This window comes from Gigantopelta aegis, chromosome 9 (genome assembly GCF_016097555.1).
Source record: "Gigantopelta aegis isolate Gae_Host chromosome 9, Gae_host_genome, whole genome shotgun sequence".
NCBI lineage: Eukaryota > Metazoa > Mollusca > Gastropoda > Neomphalida > Peltospiridae > Gigantopelta > Gigantopelta aegis.
This window is the reverse complement of record NC_054707.1, coordinates 12,053,007-12,070,722: the sequence shown is the minus strand read 5'-3', so window position 1 is coordinate 12,070,722 and position 17,716 is coordinate 12,053,007. Positions and strand designations below refer to the sequence as shown.

General features: G+C 35.7%; 1 protein-coding gene across 1 annotated transcript; it reads right to left on the bottom strand.

Annotated features, from left to right (window-relative positions):
- Positions 1 to 162: 162 nt before the first annotated feature.
- Positions 163 to 17,659, bottom strand: LOC121380919 (CCR4-NOT transcription complex subunit 9). The gene is made up of 9 exons (XM_041509954.1): positions 17,564 to 17,659; positions 11,717 to 11,853; positions 11,095 to 11,215; positions 9,791 to 9,878; positions 9,174 to 9,280; positions 8,022 to 8,117; positions 7,450 to 7,548; positions 4,386 to 4,477; positions 163 to 2,623 (listed from the first exon to the last, which is right to left on the bottom strand). The coding sequence occupies exons 1-9, from the start codon at positions 17,585 to 17,587 to the stop codon at positions 2,446 to 2,448; spliced, it is 942 nt and encodes a 313-aa protein (XP_041365888.1). The 5' UTR covers positions 17,588 to 17,659; the 3' UTR covers positions 163 to 2,445.
- Between the last annotated feature and the right edge of the window lie 57 nt (positions 17,660 to 17,716).

The following is a 17,716-nucleotide window of genomic DNA, read 5'->3' as shown; positions in this document are numbered from 1 at the left end:
GTTTCGGTTTTTTGGGTTTTTTTGCAGGGGGGGGGGGGGGGATGTCTGAGATATCAACAGTATATGTCACATACCAATATGGCAAAGTGTTTTTGATGTTATGACACCAGTTTTTCAATATTTAACATAAGTATTACATAAATAAACAACAGAAAACGTGAAAACAAATTAATTTTCAGTTTATTGCTTGATTTGTAACTCAGATTAACTAGACAGAACCTGAACATATGTCTATATACAATGCATGAATAATATGTACATATATAACATATATATATATATATACATCTTTTGCAGCAAAAGGGAACTGATGAATTGGCATATAACTACATACTGCAAAATGCTGAAACTCGTATAAAAACATATAATGAATGTTTAAACTCATATCAACTCTCATAACATGTTTTACACACGTAAACCCATAATATTATATAGACCAAATCTCATCTAATACAGACTGAGAGGTGAAGACAAATTGCTAGAACAGCCAAGATTTGCAGTTTCACCTAAAGTAATTGATGATGCAGTTTCACCTAAAGTAATCGATAATGCAGTTCACAGTGATTAAAGGCAGAACTGAGGGTGCTTCACCCATAGGTCCCCATTTTTGTAACGTGGGGAGGTGGGGGAAAAACAGGCAGATTTTTGCACAAATTAAATGAAAATGCCTGAATCTGGAAAAGAACATATATTCATATTAGCATTACTGCCAAATAGCTATTTAGGGTTGCAAATGAATCACGTTTTTTTTTTTTTTACATGGATTACAACTAATTGTGTGTAGAATCATGGAAATTCATGGTAAAAAGGTTTCCATCTTTGTATCAAAAATAGAAATTGTACATATGCAATGTGTGACTATGTTGTGAAACCTTTTTATTTTTACTAACATTTATTTTCCCCAAAACAATTGCAAGTTGGTTTGGGTTTAAAATGAAATAATATATTTGATATGAATTTTAACCATTATAGAATTACATGTCAATTCATCAGTTCCCTTTTGATGCAAACGGACTATAATTTCATTTGAAATTTGGCAATGAATCAAAATTTAAGATTGTACATATATGTAATACAATCGCCTTACTTCCTGCATTGAAAATCATGGAAGTAACTAATACAAAGTGAGGCCCTTTATAGCACATAGACTTTCTGAAGATAAGCCATTTAAAATATCTCCTGTTAACACGAAAGGCCTCTTGAGCTAAAAAAAATGTCAATTTAATTCCGGTGCAATTGACAATATTGGACTAAAACCATAGCTGCACTAGCAATTGTTTCTTCTGTTAAAGTGAGGTTTTTAACAGAATAATTGACAGCAGCATTTTTCATAAACTCGTCAAAAATGCCAAATAATGTAACAAGCAAATACAAAAAAGTGTGATCAATAAAACATGTTTCATTATCATAAATCTAGTTTTCAGCTTTAATTGACATCACATTAAAAAACAAAAAATGTGTAAAAAATGCCTAAGAAACGAAATGCATACTTAAGAACAGTTCACAACGTAAAAAGTTTTTTCTATTATTCTTACTTTTAGTATAATTGTTCACTCCACACTTGACTCTATTCATATCATGAATAGATAAATGTTTTACTATTCAGTGATTGATGTTTTTTTTTTGTTAATGTTGAAACCATAATATATAAAAAAACAAAAAAATTAAACCTCAGACAAATTTGATCTATCAGTTTGCTAATAAAGCATAGCAGTAACTTTTAAATTTCAATAAATGTTCAAAAATTTAAGTACAAAACATCATGAATAAATTTTCAGCTATCAAACGATGCCACCAAATAAAAGCAATTTAAGCTTAAACACCAATTTGGATTAGAAGGCTACCAATAACTACTGAATCCACTGTCTATCAGTAGTTTCTCACCCATTACACAACAGCCACTGACAATATACATACAACTTCAATACAAAAAAATACAAGTCTTGTCCAAATGGTCTGTTGCATATTAACCACTACTGTTCATAATTTTTCTTCAAAATTACTGCTATTGGCTTCAGCAAACATTCTCCAAGAAATGTATACCCCATATTAGCCTCCACTGTACATTTGTTTTTTGTCAATAATTCCAGTTTGTAACAAGAAATGGAAGAAAACTGTTTTGGAAATAACAAAAATGTTCTGTTTATGTGCAATTTGTAAAAACGTCCATCAAGATATAAATAAAACATTAATACTTACTCACCCACTGTGAACTCTGTCATCTATTCACAGAGTTTGAAATTATATTTTCTTGATTTTTTTCTATATCATTCAAACCTACAAAACGGGCCAACTACTACTGACAAATTAACAACAGAACAATAAAATATAACTTAAGCTAAAGGCTGGTACGGGGTAGTGAACAACTCCAGGCAGTGTTTTGTTTGACACAGTTTCCGCGGTGATCCCAGGTCAGTGAAACGGAAGGCCTGGGTTGGCCTCCAGTCATTGTGGCCCCGGGTGTAGCGGGGGAATACCCCGGGGGTCGGGGACACTCGGAGCCTCCAGATTCACCTGCAGCTGACTGAGCCAGCGCTTAGTCGAGTTGTCGTCCTTGAGACACGCCGCAAACGTGCTGTCCTTCAGCTGGTCGGGCAGACACTGACGGAGAGCTTCTCGAGCCCTGTGCAATACACACAGCATGGTTAAGACACATTAATACACAGACTTCGCCAGAAATAAAACTGAGGGGAGTGATTAATTGCTCTATGAACTATGGGATGCCATTTAAGATATTACCATACTGATAGCATATACATTCACATGTTAAAGGGTGTATACTACCAAATCAAATCCCATAGATGACAATAGTAACATATGTGGCTAAAACTCCTACCTGCAACGTATCAATCGACATAAACGCCACGGATATAAATACTACCACCCCTCAACCTTAAAGTGAATCACAAAAAAGTGGGTGTCAAGCTGCTCATTTCTGAGATAACGGGTAGCGTCTATGACTACCCTAGTTCTTCACAAAATTTGAGTACTTTTTTTTACAGGTACCCCATACATGTTCCAAGCACAAGGCTACTTGACAAAGTGGTACTAGATGAAATAAAATTGCATACATTTTTAGCCCAGATGAAACTAATTTTTTTTACAACCAACACACTCACATTTATAACCAATCACAGGACTCGTGGTATTCACTTCTCTATGAAAAGTTGGTGCACCTCGAACTTTTACCCAGCCGGAAGTTATTTGGTTTAGTACTATCTATAGGGATCTAAAAATTACTCTTCTTCAACTAGACTTTGGAGAATGATGGGAAGTGAAAGTGATAGTTCCCCTAAAACTGTGAAGTCTGTAACACACATGTAATACAGCTTATCATCCATTGAAGGCTTTGGTAGGAGATATCACTGGCACTATAAATTGTGATATCTCCTGCGATATTCTCCTAGAAGATATCACTTCTTTTTGTTACATCACTGTGTATGTTTCAATGCTAAACCTATCATTAATGATGTCACACCACTTAACGAGTCTACCGCTGCCAAATATAGTGACTTTCAACCCACATTACTGACACTGTTTACAACTGTCACAAATGAAAAGAATGATACAGGATGATAAAAATAATACCCCCTTTGTGTCTTGTGATATCGTAATTTATCAGCACTCGTTGATAAAAGTATAAAAATCTTCAGCAAGCCTCGGATATCATACTTTTATCAACTCATGCTGAAAAATTATGATATCACAAGACACTTGGGAAGTATCCTCTATATATCAAATTAATATGTAACATTAATTCTTTTCGTGTAGCACTGGTATGTAGCTCAGTGGCAGAATGCTTGTCTGAGGTGCGAAGGGATGAAGGATCGCCTGACCTCGATGGACTTAATATTTTTTACCCATCCCATGATTATGTGAAGTTGGTGTACTGACCTTAAATTCCACTGCTCATCTCTAGGGTAGATCCAATACTAAGATATGAATCCATAGCCAATACATGTCTTACAGGCACTGATCCTAGTTGGTAGACAGTGTAAAATATGATCAGCTATATTAGCTTTTCATCTATTAAATTACACATGGTCTGCAGCTTCTTCAAGTCTTGGTATTCGTAGTATCTCCAAATAGAGGTCAGGGACTTTGAAACCATTGGCGTAATCACTGTATCATTGGAGCCAACTATGTTAATGCTTTAAGTATAGAGCCTACATGACATAACAATAATTATCATATAACAGAACATCTAAACATGCATGATGCCGTACAAAATCTGTTTACCATGATATTCTTTTCTTTTAGACCACTAAATTATATAAAATTAATTTTCAGTCACATTTATTCAACTAAAAGAATATCAACTGTATATATTTTTAGTATAGCAAGTTAATTTTGTGGTGTTCTGAAATACTTGTGTAATGACTTACCTGGCATTATCCGACAGTCTGAGGTAGCACCGTACGACGTGTTTAAGTAGCCTCGCTGACGGCTCTTTGGATAGATGTAGCACCATTTTACCCTGGTTAAAAACAAAAAGAAGATCACACAGAAAAAGAAATGTTTTGTTTAACGACACCACTAGAGCACATTGATTTACTAATAATGGGCTATTGGATGTCAAACATTTGTTAATCTTGACATATAGTCTTAGAGAGGAAACCCGCTACAGTTTACCATTCGTAGCAAGGGATCTTTTACATGCACCATCCCACAGACAGGATAACACATACCACAGCATTTAGTATACCAGTCGTGGTGCACTGGTTGAAACGAGAAATAGCCCACCGACGAGGATCGATCCAAACCGACCATGCATCAAACGAGCGCTTTACCACTGGGCTACGTCCCGCTCCAAGATCACACAGAGTATTACATATTACTTTTGTTTAGCTTTAATACACTTCACGAGTTAACAACCTGACTTCTACATTTGTATTTCTATTGAAGAGTGTAGATGAAATCTGAATCTAAGAAAAAACAAGGAGCTTGATTATCAGTGAAAATGTCTAAAAATTGTTGCAGGCCTCAAATTTGGCAACTAAGAGGACAAGGCCATGTGGCCTAGACAAGACTGATGAAGATTTGGGGTGAAGAAGGCATTATAACCAGAAGGTTGAGCGCAACAAGGTAAATTTCACCCATGGATTCAAAATAAGTGCGAGTTACACTTGAGTATGATGACCAATTACTAACATGCAAAATAAGGAATAGACAGTTTGACCATGAGATTGTATTTAATTTTTAGGCCATTTGATCGTATGACTAGAGCTTTGCTGCAATTTGTCACATAGCTATGTGAAATTCGAGCCCTGTTGCTGAGTCGTGTGAACAAAGTTTGCATTCAGGGCCCATGCTTATAAAGCTTTTGGAGTCCAGAGTCAATCTCTAATGATGTCACACGGATACAATTTGTATGGCGTTGTCATGACATTAGTGTCTCAGACTCTATTAGAGTCCAGACCTGTCAACCTTTAGTCAAGAGAAAGCAGGAGGTGTGTGTTGAAAAAGCAGGAGATTTTGTAAAAAAACAGGAGATTTTTTAACTGCACACGATTTAACACAACTTTTTAAAAAGTACTACAATAAGTTATATGAACACTACATAATGTCATGTATACTTGTCAACCGTAGTTATTGACATTAAAAAACCCACAAAAAAAACATTAATTACATTTTTTTATATATATATATATATATTTTGTTTTAATTATTTTTAAATATTGTTATAATTTAATACATATTTTTAAAAATAACTCTTTTATCAAAAATCTTAACACTAACAAATTTAAACATTAATTAGTACATTTACGGTATTACACTTACAGGTTGCATCATTGTTATTTGTGTTTCGTAAAAAGTAGACCCAAGACAAATTTATATAGGCCTAAATCTTATAAATTAATATTCAGTTTTTACTACAATAAGGTACAATGGCGTTGTACTTATTTAAAATCACTATAACCATGCAATAAACATTGTATTTCCACTAATCATTTCTACTAATCATAAGTAAATGCTCATCACTGACATCGTATGAAATATACTGGAATTATACCTATTTCCGTGAGTAACGTTATGTCAAACACAAGATTTATTAATTGTAGGAAAATAATCCCTTGAAGTGTACTCTTGTTACTAACATTTTACTGCACAAACCTACAAATCTAATTGATACAAGTATTGTTTATACAGCTAATGTGATTTTGACATCGTGTATATTGATGCATGCATTCACTGTCTACTCTGGCACTTCCAGCCATAGAACTTTGCGTTATGTAATCCAGTGGGAAGACATTTTACGAGTCAGAGGTGTTATTAGGACTAAATTGGATAGTTTTATATATGGCAACGCTGAATGTCAATACACAGCCACGGTAGCTTGAAAAAAAAATTATGCTTAGAAAATAACGATTTCCCGGGAGAAATGTTTTTCCCGCGGGAGACTTGATCAAATACCGGGAGTCTCCCGCGGAATCTGGGAGGGTTGACAGGTCTGTTAGAGTCTCGAGTCTAGACTTTTATAAGCACCAGGCCTGATGACAAATGATAGGTTGAATTCAGCAGTTTTTCTCTTAGTAAACTCCACTAAACAAAACAGAACAAAAATGCCAGCCTACCCAAAATTATCTGCTGAATTTGAACAAAACATGAGAGGAAAGTGGAGAGGCAAACTGTTGAGGCAAACTGTTCATTAATACAAGTGAAGAACAAACTGCAGGGCTAGCTCTGGCACTCGCCAAATTCACAAATGGCGAATTTAAAAAACAATTGGCAAATTTTATTTTAATTTGGCAAAATAATTTTGGAAAACAGCTGGAGCAAACACAAACACATCTGAACTGCGTAGAGCGAAGGAGAAAGAAGGAAGTTGAGGTCATGTGACCGGAACTAGGAAGGTGTACATTGGAAGATTTCATAGCCATTCGACTATTGAATGTTCGGACTGTAACGTCGAAAAGGGGAGAAATGCCAAGGTCAGAGGTCAGGATAGAGTATTTATAAAAAAAAAATTATATTTTGTTAGAAAATAACTGGGCTTCTGCCATTTTTGAAGTTTAGAAGATAATTTGGCAAAGTTTTCTGCTGATCCAGAGCTAGCCCTGAATTGCATTATAGCAGAAACAGTGATATCACGAATAGAAACAGAAGGTGAAAATGAAATTATAGCCAGCTTTTACCAGATGCTTTAAACATCATGAAACGTAACTAAGTTGATACAGAAGCCTGAGAAAGACAACCAACAAATCAGGAACAAGCTTTCAAACCTGTGACAGAGTTACTAACATGTACATTAAATGGTACAAATATTAACATCATGGCAGAAAATATTTATTCTTTTTAATTCTAGTCCAGTATATATCTGTTAAATAAAATGATTTTCACTGCCTACCGTCTGTTAATAGTGTCCCTGACAAATGTGTGTGGGACAAGGAAATGCATTTGAGTATAAATATGGTTAGGTGATACACTTGTTATTTACTAAATACTTACGAGAATCATTGCGACATGTGAAAACCGTTCATACGTTTGACAGATGTAGGCAAGTCCCGTCTCGTCTAGGAGTATTTTTTGTAAAATAAATGTGGCAACCTACGACAAGAAAAGAAAACTTGAATTAAGAGTTATCGAACTGAATACTAATCTTTTAATTATTTTTAGATGATTTAATGAAAATTACTTCCTAGAGAAGTGAACTACAGCAAAGTGATCTTCAAGTGGATATATTAAAACATGAATAAAGAAATTACGTCTAACAAATATTCTACCCTTGAGTCTACTTCTCATAGACAATTATTCTTATCACAACATAAATCTCATATATGAGAATTAATTACTCAGATGATGAAATTTCTATTATATTTATTAAATTATAGCATTAAAATCACAAATACAAATCTTATAAGTTTTTTTTTTTAATTTGCATGTTTTATAGTGGCAACACTGCAGAAAGGAAACAAAAGATATAAATCTGAAGCAATACATACTGGATAACAGTAAAAAACCCAACAACAAACCAAAGTTGAAATACCGACATCTGCCATGAGAAAACAAGAAAATCTCACTGTTTTTGAAAGTTCACTGCCGGACTCCATAATGCGCAGACAGAGAGGAATGATTTCGGTGTTGAGCAGGAAGTTTATTACCTCTTGTTCATCAGTCTGCAATTAAAAAATAGTACTTTATACAAACTTTATATTTCTTGACTTCAAATACCAACATAACATATAAAAAGAAAGTACTTTATGGCAAATAAAGTAGGCCTAACAATGCAATTTGTAGTCTAAACAAGCATTCTGAGAGTACTGCTAAAGCAATACATGTCCCTCACCAGGCCCAACAAATTCTCCTAAATTCAAGGGTCACAACTGAGAAAATTGGGTAAATGTTAATTCAATATGTTGAGGCATTGCCCCCCCCCCCCCCCCCCCCCCCCCCAAATAATCAGGAACAACTTTTCATATTTCTTAAGTTCAAAGTCCATAACTCTGTCAAAAAATGGGTAAATCACCATGAAAGTCAAACTTGATCAGTAACAGAATGTGATAAAGCTATACACAAAATTTCAACTCAATATCTTGAGGCATTGCCAAAAATTAATCTGGAAAACATTTGTTTTTTTTGTACTTCCTAAGTTCAAGGGCCATAACTCTGTCAAAAATTGGTAAATCGCCATAAAACTAATAATTAGCTGTTATCATACAATCAATTAACTATAGTAACTGTATAAAGTGACAAACGACTCGGCTACAAACAAAAAACAAACAAACACAATCCACATAGTGTAAACTATCATGATATTAAATCAGAATCTCTCTTTTTTCAAACGTCTGTTAGCTTGAAATCACAATTCAAATTGTTCAGACCTGGAAAGTTATGGAATTTTTAGTTAGATTTTGACAAATCAAGGAAAATGAAACCTAGCTGAATTTTTTTTTCAATTATCACAGAAAAATCTTCGAAAATGTCATGAAAAACCTTTTAAAAGCTATAGAATTTGGTGGATGACATAGTTAGTGTACATAAATAAACCCTGGAAAATATATTATAGCACTGGATTGTTCACACAAAGACCTTTATGCAACAAAGGAAATGCAAAGTGCAAAATAGTATTAAAACTAATCAGATGGTTATGTGAAACAGATGGCAGAACATACATTTGCAAATTCCATTACTTTTTAGGATGTCCTTCGCCCAGGTCACATTTTAATACTTACTTTGACTAGAGCACCAATTACACCCAGACTAGTTAAGCGGAGGTATTCAAAGGGCCGCGTTTTGCTCACAGTGTGTAGGAACGGGTACAGGAACAGAGGGATATGAGCTGCAAAACAAAAAACAGTCATTGTGTTGGAACAAAACTACCATGAGACGTCGTTACAGACACAAGATACTAGTAATAACACCTCTTGACTTTTTTCCAGGTGCTTGTTATATTTTGGCTAATGCTCCTGGCCTATTTGCAGGCTTTAAGCTGTTGTTCAACAAATGCAAACTAAGATGAATTTGGTGAATGTATTTGATTATTAATTTGCCAAGGGGCGGGACGTAGCCCAGAGGTAAAGCGCTCGCTTGATTCGCCTTCAGTATGGGATCAATACCCGTTGGTGGTCTTATTGGGCTATTTCTCAATCCAGTCATTGCACCACTGGTGTCATTAAACAAACAAACTTTAACTTTATTACTTTGCCAAAAACATAATTAAAAAATCTACCACATCTGGTGAGCACTCTACCACCTGGCTCCATCCTACCCCTCACATTAATATTACTTTCCGCATAAAATGCCTGACAAAGTGAAAGAATATGTGTGTTATTGAAATGTCTTGTTAAACCTTGTAAAAAGGCAGATCTTGTTTCTGGATGAGACGCGACACACTGTAATAGAGCCAATGCGTTACACACTCGGTTAGACTGGGACGCCTGCAGAGAAAGAAAAAAAACATCTCAAAGTAAACAGAGAAAACATCATATTTCAAAGTAAACAGAGAAAACATCATATCTCAAAAAACCCAGAGAAAACATCATATTCAAAGTAAACAGAGAAAACATTATTTCAAAGAAACAGAGAAAAAAAACCCATTTCAAAGTAAACAGAGAAAACATATTTCAAAGTAAACAGTAAAAAAACAAAACATTTTAAAGTAAACAGAGAAAACATATATATTTGGCAACATCTCTGATGTGTTCTGAATATAGCTTGGCTGGTTCACCCATTTATTCGGGGTAGACATTGTTTTAATTGGGGGGTGTGAATCAACAGTTAATGTGTGAACCAGCGAATAGCAGAAAAAGTAAAGAGTGAACCCTCAAAAATGGCGTTAGATCTACAAATGTTTGGAAAATTAATACAAAAATGAATTTGCCAAATTCAACTTTAATTAATTTTTGGCAAATGACAACACCTTGCAATTCATACGGCACTGTTTATTCCACCATTCATATTAAAGTGATATATTATCAGTTGTGGTGTGGTCAACATGCATATTTACTTTATAATGTTTGATGTTTGTTATTTTCCACTTTTAGATGTTTGTGATGTTTTTCTGTTTCCTTTGAAATATGATGGTTTTTCTGTTTACTTTGAAATGTGATATTTCTTTAAAGTGGTTTAATTTTGCTATTAATTTGAATTTAGTTAAAGATTTTTATTTTTACCACATTTTGCCAAATTGCTAATATAATCCAGGGTGTAGACTGGGGAGGGTTGGGAGACCTGACAATACACGCACACCCATGCTGGGGATATCTTTTTTTTTTTTTACAGTGTAATAAACATTACACAGTCTGCTAGGTTTCTATTCAAACACCTCCAGGCCCAGATCATGCTATGCCATTAATAATAGGAGGGGGCGGTACATAGCCCAGTGGTAATGTATGGTCGATTTGGGATCAATCTCCATCAGTGGGCCCATTGGGCTATTTCTCATTTCAGCCAGTGCCCCACGACTGCTATATGAAAGGTTGTGATATGTGCTACTCTGTCTGTTGGACGTGCATATAAAAGATTGTTAAACAAAACAACAAACTTTAAACTGATAAAAGGAATAATATTTTGGGTCCAGCTTAAACCTTGTATTGCACTTTCATTTGACTGGACAGTACATATCAAAGACTAAGAATATTTCATCCAGCTTACAGTGAGGTTGGGAGGGTTGATGGCTGGGTAGATGTTGACGATCTCCTGTAGGAGCGCTGCAATCGTTCCAAACGAGTGCCACAACATTGGGGCCAGGTCTGGGACGACTTCTCGCTTCTTACTGGAAAACAAATAAACACACATGGAAAATCTCCACTTCATGGTCCACAAATGTTGATAACATATATACTAAAGGGTAAAAGTGAAATCTCCCACTCTGAAATAATTTCACGATTTAGTGACAAATTGTTTTTATATACATTTAAGTATATAAAACAGACATTAATAAATGACAATATATTAATATTTTCATCATAATATGTACATGTATGAATCAGTACATACGTGTACCAGACGTGATAATCATTCAAAAATGAACGGTATAATGCTCTTTAAAAAGCTGAAAATTAATTGAGGCAAAAGGTATAATTTTCGGCATTTCAGATCAAATTCAGTCTATTGTGTCAAAACATAACTGATGCCCCCAAAAAACGAAGCTGAAATCAAGGTGTTTTTCTTCTCTTTTTTTAATTAAAAAAACCTGAAAAATCACAATTTAATACCAACATCAAACAAGATGAACTACTGACAGAACAAATGAAAACACAGAGATTGATCAAACCTGAGTTCGAGAAGAGCATTTTCGCGGGTGTCTGGACTTGTGAGCTCGTTAATCCATTGGTAGATGCGCTCCCGGTCAACTTGAGGTACCGGTCCTGGAACAGCGGCTGCCTGCTGTGGTGTCAGCAAACGAGGTTGCTAAAAAAATGCACACACAAATCAATAAAAATTAAAATACAATTTTGTTCAGCAAATTGCATCCCGATTGCCACACTATTTTAAACGGAAGGACTTTCCTTTGGCACTGTCACTAACCCTAACTCATAATTTTTTATGATGACTCATGAGTATTTTAAGTGTTCTTTATATGTGACAGTGCCAAAGTAAAGCCCTACCTTTTAAACTAGTAAACGGTAGTTGCTCATTAATTTTTAAACTGATTATGACTATTATCAACAAAATACCGTTTGTTCCTGAAATACTGGGAACATTTTGTTAAATATCATTAAAAATGTTATATTATTAAGTAGTTAATAATGTGTCATTATGTTAAAATGAAAGTACTAATACATGTAATTATTTTCTGGCATTACTGAAATGAATGGGGCCGAGAATCGACTGGTCACTGCAAACGGACCTACAAGGTGTCAAATGAGCTATGACATTAAACAAATCGGGGTCATGATGTCTGTTGTGCGATTTTGTTTTTGCAATCATTTTAAGTACAAAATATTACAGCGATTTCGACTTCTCACTACTGCTAATAACTCTATGACTTGAGCTGACTTTTGGCGATGGACATTTTCATTTCACTGGCTAGATTAGGGCCTGCTGTCTGCAGTTGGTTTTGCTTTATTTTGCAAATAAAACAGTGTAACATGTCACTAGCTGAAAACAGAGCTTTATAATTAATATTAAAATGCATTGTTACTTGATCATCCACAGCATGTCCAAGTGGTCGAAGTGGTCGATTACAATACTGATAGTTTAGAGTTCGAATCCAGACCATAGCACTACCTAATTTTGTTTTCTTTAATGACACTATTGTCTACTAGAACACACTGATTAATTAATCATCAGCTATTGGATGTCAAACATTTGGTAATTCTGACACAGTCATTGAGGAAACCTGTTACATTTTTCCTCATACAGCAAGGGATCTTTTAGATGCACTTTCCCACAGACAGTAAACACATACCACAGCCTTTGACCAGTTGTGGTGCACCGATTGGAACGAGGAAAACCCAATCAGTTGAATGGATTCATTGAGGTACATTATTTGTAGTGCTTAATGCCATGTCCAGTTGATAACACTAATTCAATACCCCAAATCAGGCAAATGTGAGTGACAGGCCTTTCCCCGGGATTTTTTTAAGGAGCTTACGTATTCATATTTAGCATCATTATAACACAAAAATCAAGCCAAAAGAAGTGGGGTAGTGGGTTGAAAACAGTTACGTGTTTGCCTTCAATCCATCAAATCATGTTGGGTTTGTTTGTTGTTATTTTTTGGTTGTTTTTTTTTTTTTGGGGGGGGGGGGGGGGGGGGGGGAAGAGTTAAAACTTTTTTTTTTTTAAATAACCCATCAATTCCCTACCCCAACAATTTCATAATTTGCGCCATGTTGTGCTGTTGATTTCAGTATCGTGTTAAATGCTTGTTGTGATCTCTGCTTGTAAAATATCTAAGCTAAGAATGCTGACTTCACAGTATATTCAATTTATAATATTAAAAAAAATAATAATAAAAAAATAAATTAAAAAAACCTGTTAATAAAATAAAATAAAATAAATGTCACCTCAGTTTTACAAATATAATCTAGCATTATCTAACAAATATGATTATTGTGAACTAAATCAGTGTACATGTAACAGCAATTTGTATAAATAATGTATGTTCATTTCCCGCGATCGCGATCTGCATGCATGCTCATGACCATAGGTACAAAATTAACAAAGACAAAGGAAATAACCGAAACTGCAGTTAGGTATTCATTGATGCAAACAACTATTGTTTTTCTACAAATTTACATCAAGATTTACTTCTGTGTAATTGTATTGTTTAATGTCCGCAACGATGTCTCTTGACACGTGGGTGTCAGCTGACTCTGAAGCGTGATGTATATTACGCCGAGAGCTTTCCTCAGTTCAGCCAACGAACGTTCTTCTTAACGTTCGCAAACTATTTGATTGGTGTCCATCGTGTCCATTTGGTTTAACGTGAAGTGCACAAACCAGTGTAGTGAACGTTTTGTTTTCGCTCGGTCTGGCTGAACTCAGCCCTTTGGATAGTCGACATGTCTTTCGGCCCTGAACTGGCATGTGTATTCAAATTGACATGCATTGTCAGGTTTTTTTATTACTTTGGTTCAAAGACTTTACAAAATTAAAATAGCAAGTTACATATCTTCCAGACAGTGAATCACTGTCACATTGCTGTCATACATGTCGAATGCATGCCGTTAAAATTAATAACCTTGATTATTAAAATTAGCAAACATCATAAGGCATACGCTGTATTCTGGATAACACTGTTTCTCGTTACCGGTCACGAGATCGCTATTATGCTAATTGAATATTTTGTATTATTATGTTTGAGGTGTCGAATAGATTATGTAACCATTTGTTCACATCAGAAGATAGAAAATGGCCCAGCCAAAATTTTGAATCTAGAAAACAAAGTCACAGGAAAAAAAGTCACAGAAAAAAAACCACAGGAAAAAAAGTCACAATTTTTAATTAAGAGATTTTTTAAAAATGTTCTGTGATTTTAATGTTGGTGGTTTAGGCGGATGTTCCACTCAATACCATGAAGAAATTCTGCCACATTCTTGCGGTCCTCAAGGCGATCAACACACAAGTTGCGAAGACGCTCTTGCAGTTGGACGTAGCGTCGACAAACCTGGCGTCAAGGTGGGTTACCAACAGCATCCTGTTGGATGATGGTGCCCACTGTAGCCTGCTCACGTTGAAACCATTCGATAACTCACCAGATTGATGGGTGGTAGTAGCCTACAAGGTTGAAGAACATGTTGTTCCAACCTTCGCACAAGTTGTTTGTACGCGGATTATTGTTCATGGTGGCATCATGAACGTTCCACAGGACAGGAGCAAACATTGGTGGATCACGGCGCAACCTGAGCTCAGCACCGGGCCTGTCTGTTGGCTGCTGAATCTGTCGGAAAGAATCATTGACGTATGTACGATCAAAGTACGTAAGTAAGTCCTCGACTTCAGGTGGATCTTGCGGCATGACAGCTTTTAGGTGTTCCATACCCTCCTCAACTTCATCTAATGGCAAAAAGGCAAGAGCATCCATCATACCACAGAACAGGCGAAAGTCAGCATCGGCCATGTAGTGTGGACCCAAGCCCAAGTCTGATTCTGCACACTTGTCCACTACAGCCTGAAATAGTTCCTCGTAAGTGGCTCGGGTCTTGTTAGGAAGGAGAGCGTAAATAGTAGTAATAGCTGTATCACCGAAGGGCACACGGATGATGTACAGTTGCTTGAAGACTTTTGGAGCCATGGAGAAGTTACCATCCATGTAGAGGTTGTTGGCAGCAGCAAGATGTTTTAGGCCTTCCTTGGTAGCAAACACGAAGAGGCGGTTATTTATATTTGGGCCATTATCGTAGATTAGAAACTCCTCGGGGTTTGGGCCAACTGTCTGCATGAACTCGACGGGCAGATCACCCAGATCTTCCAAGCGGACGCGGCACAGGTGGAGTCTAATTGACCTACTTAACAATTACCCAATGCATACTATGAGTACGATGCCACATTCAATACTCAACAAACCCATACATTTTGTTATATAAAAATTATGACTTTTTTTCCTATACTAAATTGTGACTTTTTTTCTGTGACATTTTTTCCTGTGACATTTTTTCCAGCCACCAAAATTTTAGCCACTTGCAAATTTTATTAGCTATTTTTATGTACAAATATTTTTTAATTAGCCGATGGCTAAATTGGGTACTGACAACGCGAGCCCTGGATATTTTCAGTATGTGTTTTAGGAAGAGGGTGTTAGGATAGAAATTACTGATTGCCAACTTAACTGTACTATTAAAAAGTGCTTCACCAATTGTTTATTGAGTTAAATAGTACAGCTGATTCTGTCAATGGGCATCTTCTTTGATCGGCCTTGAAGCTTGATTGCTCGGCACGGGAATCCTGTGACGCGTAAGCGCCTTCCTGACAGATTAGCGATCCCAGTAGATGTGGTAAAATTACCAAACACCAATTGTGAGCAGACGACTGGTCCATTGTTAGTAGTTAGGAAGTGTTTTACCTGTCATAGTGATTATGTGTGCTTGGTATACTGGTACACAGTTTTTTGCAAGAGGTAGTCGACTGCCACGCACGTACTTGTGATGATTGTTTTTCTAAAGTACACTCATGTCACCTTAGTCTGCACGGCACAAAAGTCTGCACACATTAATTACGTTACATTACGTCTTGAAATAAATGTTGGGGTATGTTTGAAAACAAACAAAATTAACTTAATTCATAAAACTGTTGTTAAAACAACACATCTTGATTGTGAATATATGTATAAAACTGGTAGATAACAATTTGATTGAAAAAAAAACCTCTGAATTAATGCACTAAAAGTATATTTTTGTCAGCCTCCACAACGTGTTTTTGTAGCACCTGTCACCACGTGTCTGTCGACGCTGTATTGATCAACCTTGTATATCAACGTACACAAGTTTACAGAAAAGCTTCAATACATACCGTATTGTAATTTATGAATCCATAAATGAAATGAATGTTTAATTTTTTCTGTTAACGTAAACATCCAAGCATACTTTGAATTTCCCTCCGAGTGACACAATGCAAAATGGCTGCACACAGATTTTGATTCTGCACTTACAACATGGCCTATTTTAGCTATAGTCTATTTCAAAATTATCATTGATTGGATATCCTATATGCCTAACGAACACTATTTGTGCTCATTTACAGTTAATAACAGACAACTTTTGTTGAATAATGATCAAAATTTTTGACATTGGCTTTTTTTATGTTGTCATTTTGTGTTCTCCAAACTAAGGAGCATGGAACACCCTTTATATTTATCTCATTTGCATAATCTAAATGTTTCTGAAACAGACTATAACAGGAAGTGTTTGTTGTTTAGAACTTACAAAAAGTTGGATTCATTATTTGTTTGCTATTTCTGTAAACATCAGCGACAGAAGTGGATGTTTTAATGTTTGCTGCGCAGGCTAATGTGCCGTCATGCAGGCCAGTAAATGCAGGGAGGTCCCACTAAAAATGCGCTCATTACTTGAGTTTAAAAACATTAAAAATAAAATAAAATTTCAATAGTAACACGTTTATTGTTCCATTGTACTGTGGCGGTGAAACAAATATTTTTAAAGAAAGATTTTGACTTAAAAATATAACACAAATGCTTAGGTGCGCAGACTTAGGTGCCACCAGTGTACTTCAAATCAAGGCATAGCGGCAATTGTTTTAAGGCGCTTCCACGCTGTCAAAGCGCTTACTTTACGGACCAAGGCATGTTGGGCCGCTACACCTAACGGCCCTGGGGAAACCCCTGAGTGAAATACGGAACTCTTTCCCAAAATCATAAATGGTTTTATTTAATACTTGGTACACACATTTTTAACATTTCACTGATGTCACTACTTATGTGCAATGCATGTTTTCTGATGCATAAGTTGCCTTCCAAGTGGCAGTTCTGAATGTTATACTTTTGTTGTTGTTTTATTGGTCGTTGATGTTGTAATTTTTGGCATCAGTGGACGATTTGTATCGGGACGAATTGACGGGACGAATTGCTTGCTTCTTTTGTGGATAAGTTGTATGCGTTTTTAAAGTCAATTACAAAACTAAAACCAATAGGGGTATTACTGGTTATGCATTTGATTACCTGCTGTGTTCCTAATGGATTCATAATGCAACAAAACAAATTCTTTCAAACTCTATAATAAAACTCCCAACAGAGGGGGCTTTTTTTTACCGGATGTTATAGTACTGCATTGAAGATCGTTCAAATAACGCCGTTTACCACATACGACTATTC

Bases quoted from the DNA above. Each gene is read 5' to 3' on its own strand.
- LOC121380919 (XM_041509954.1), bottom strand. From the start codon at position 17,587: ATGAATCCATTAGGAACACAGCAG. The intron at 11,854-17,563 runs GTAATCAAATGC...GCATTTTTTTAG, and splicing joins ATCCATTAGGAACACAGCAG to CAACCTCGTTTGCTGACACC. The intron at 8,118-9,173 runs GTAAGTATTAAA...TTTTAATTGCAG, and splicing joins TAATTGGTGCTCTAGTCAAA to ACTGATGAACAAGAGGTAAT.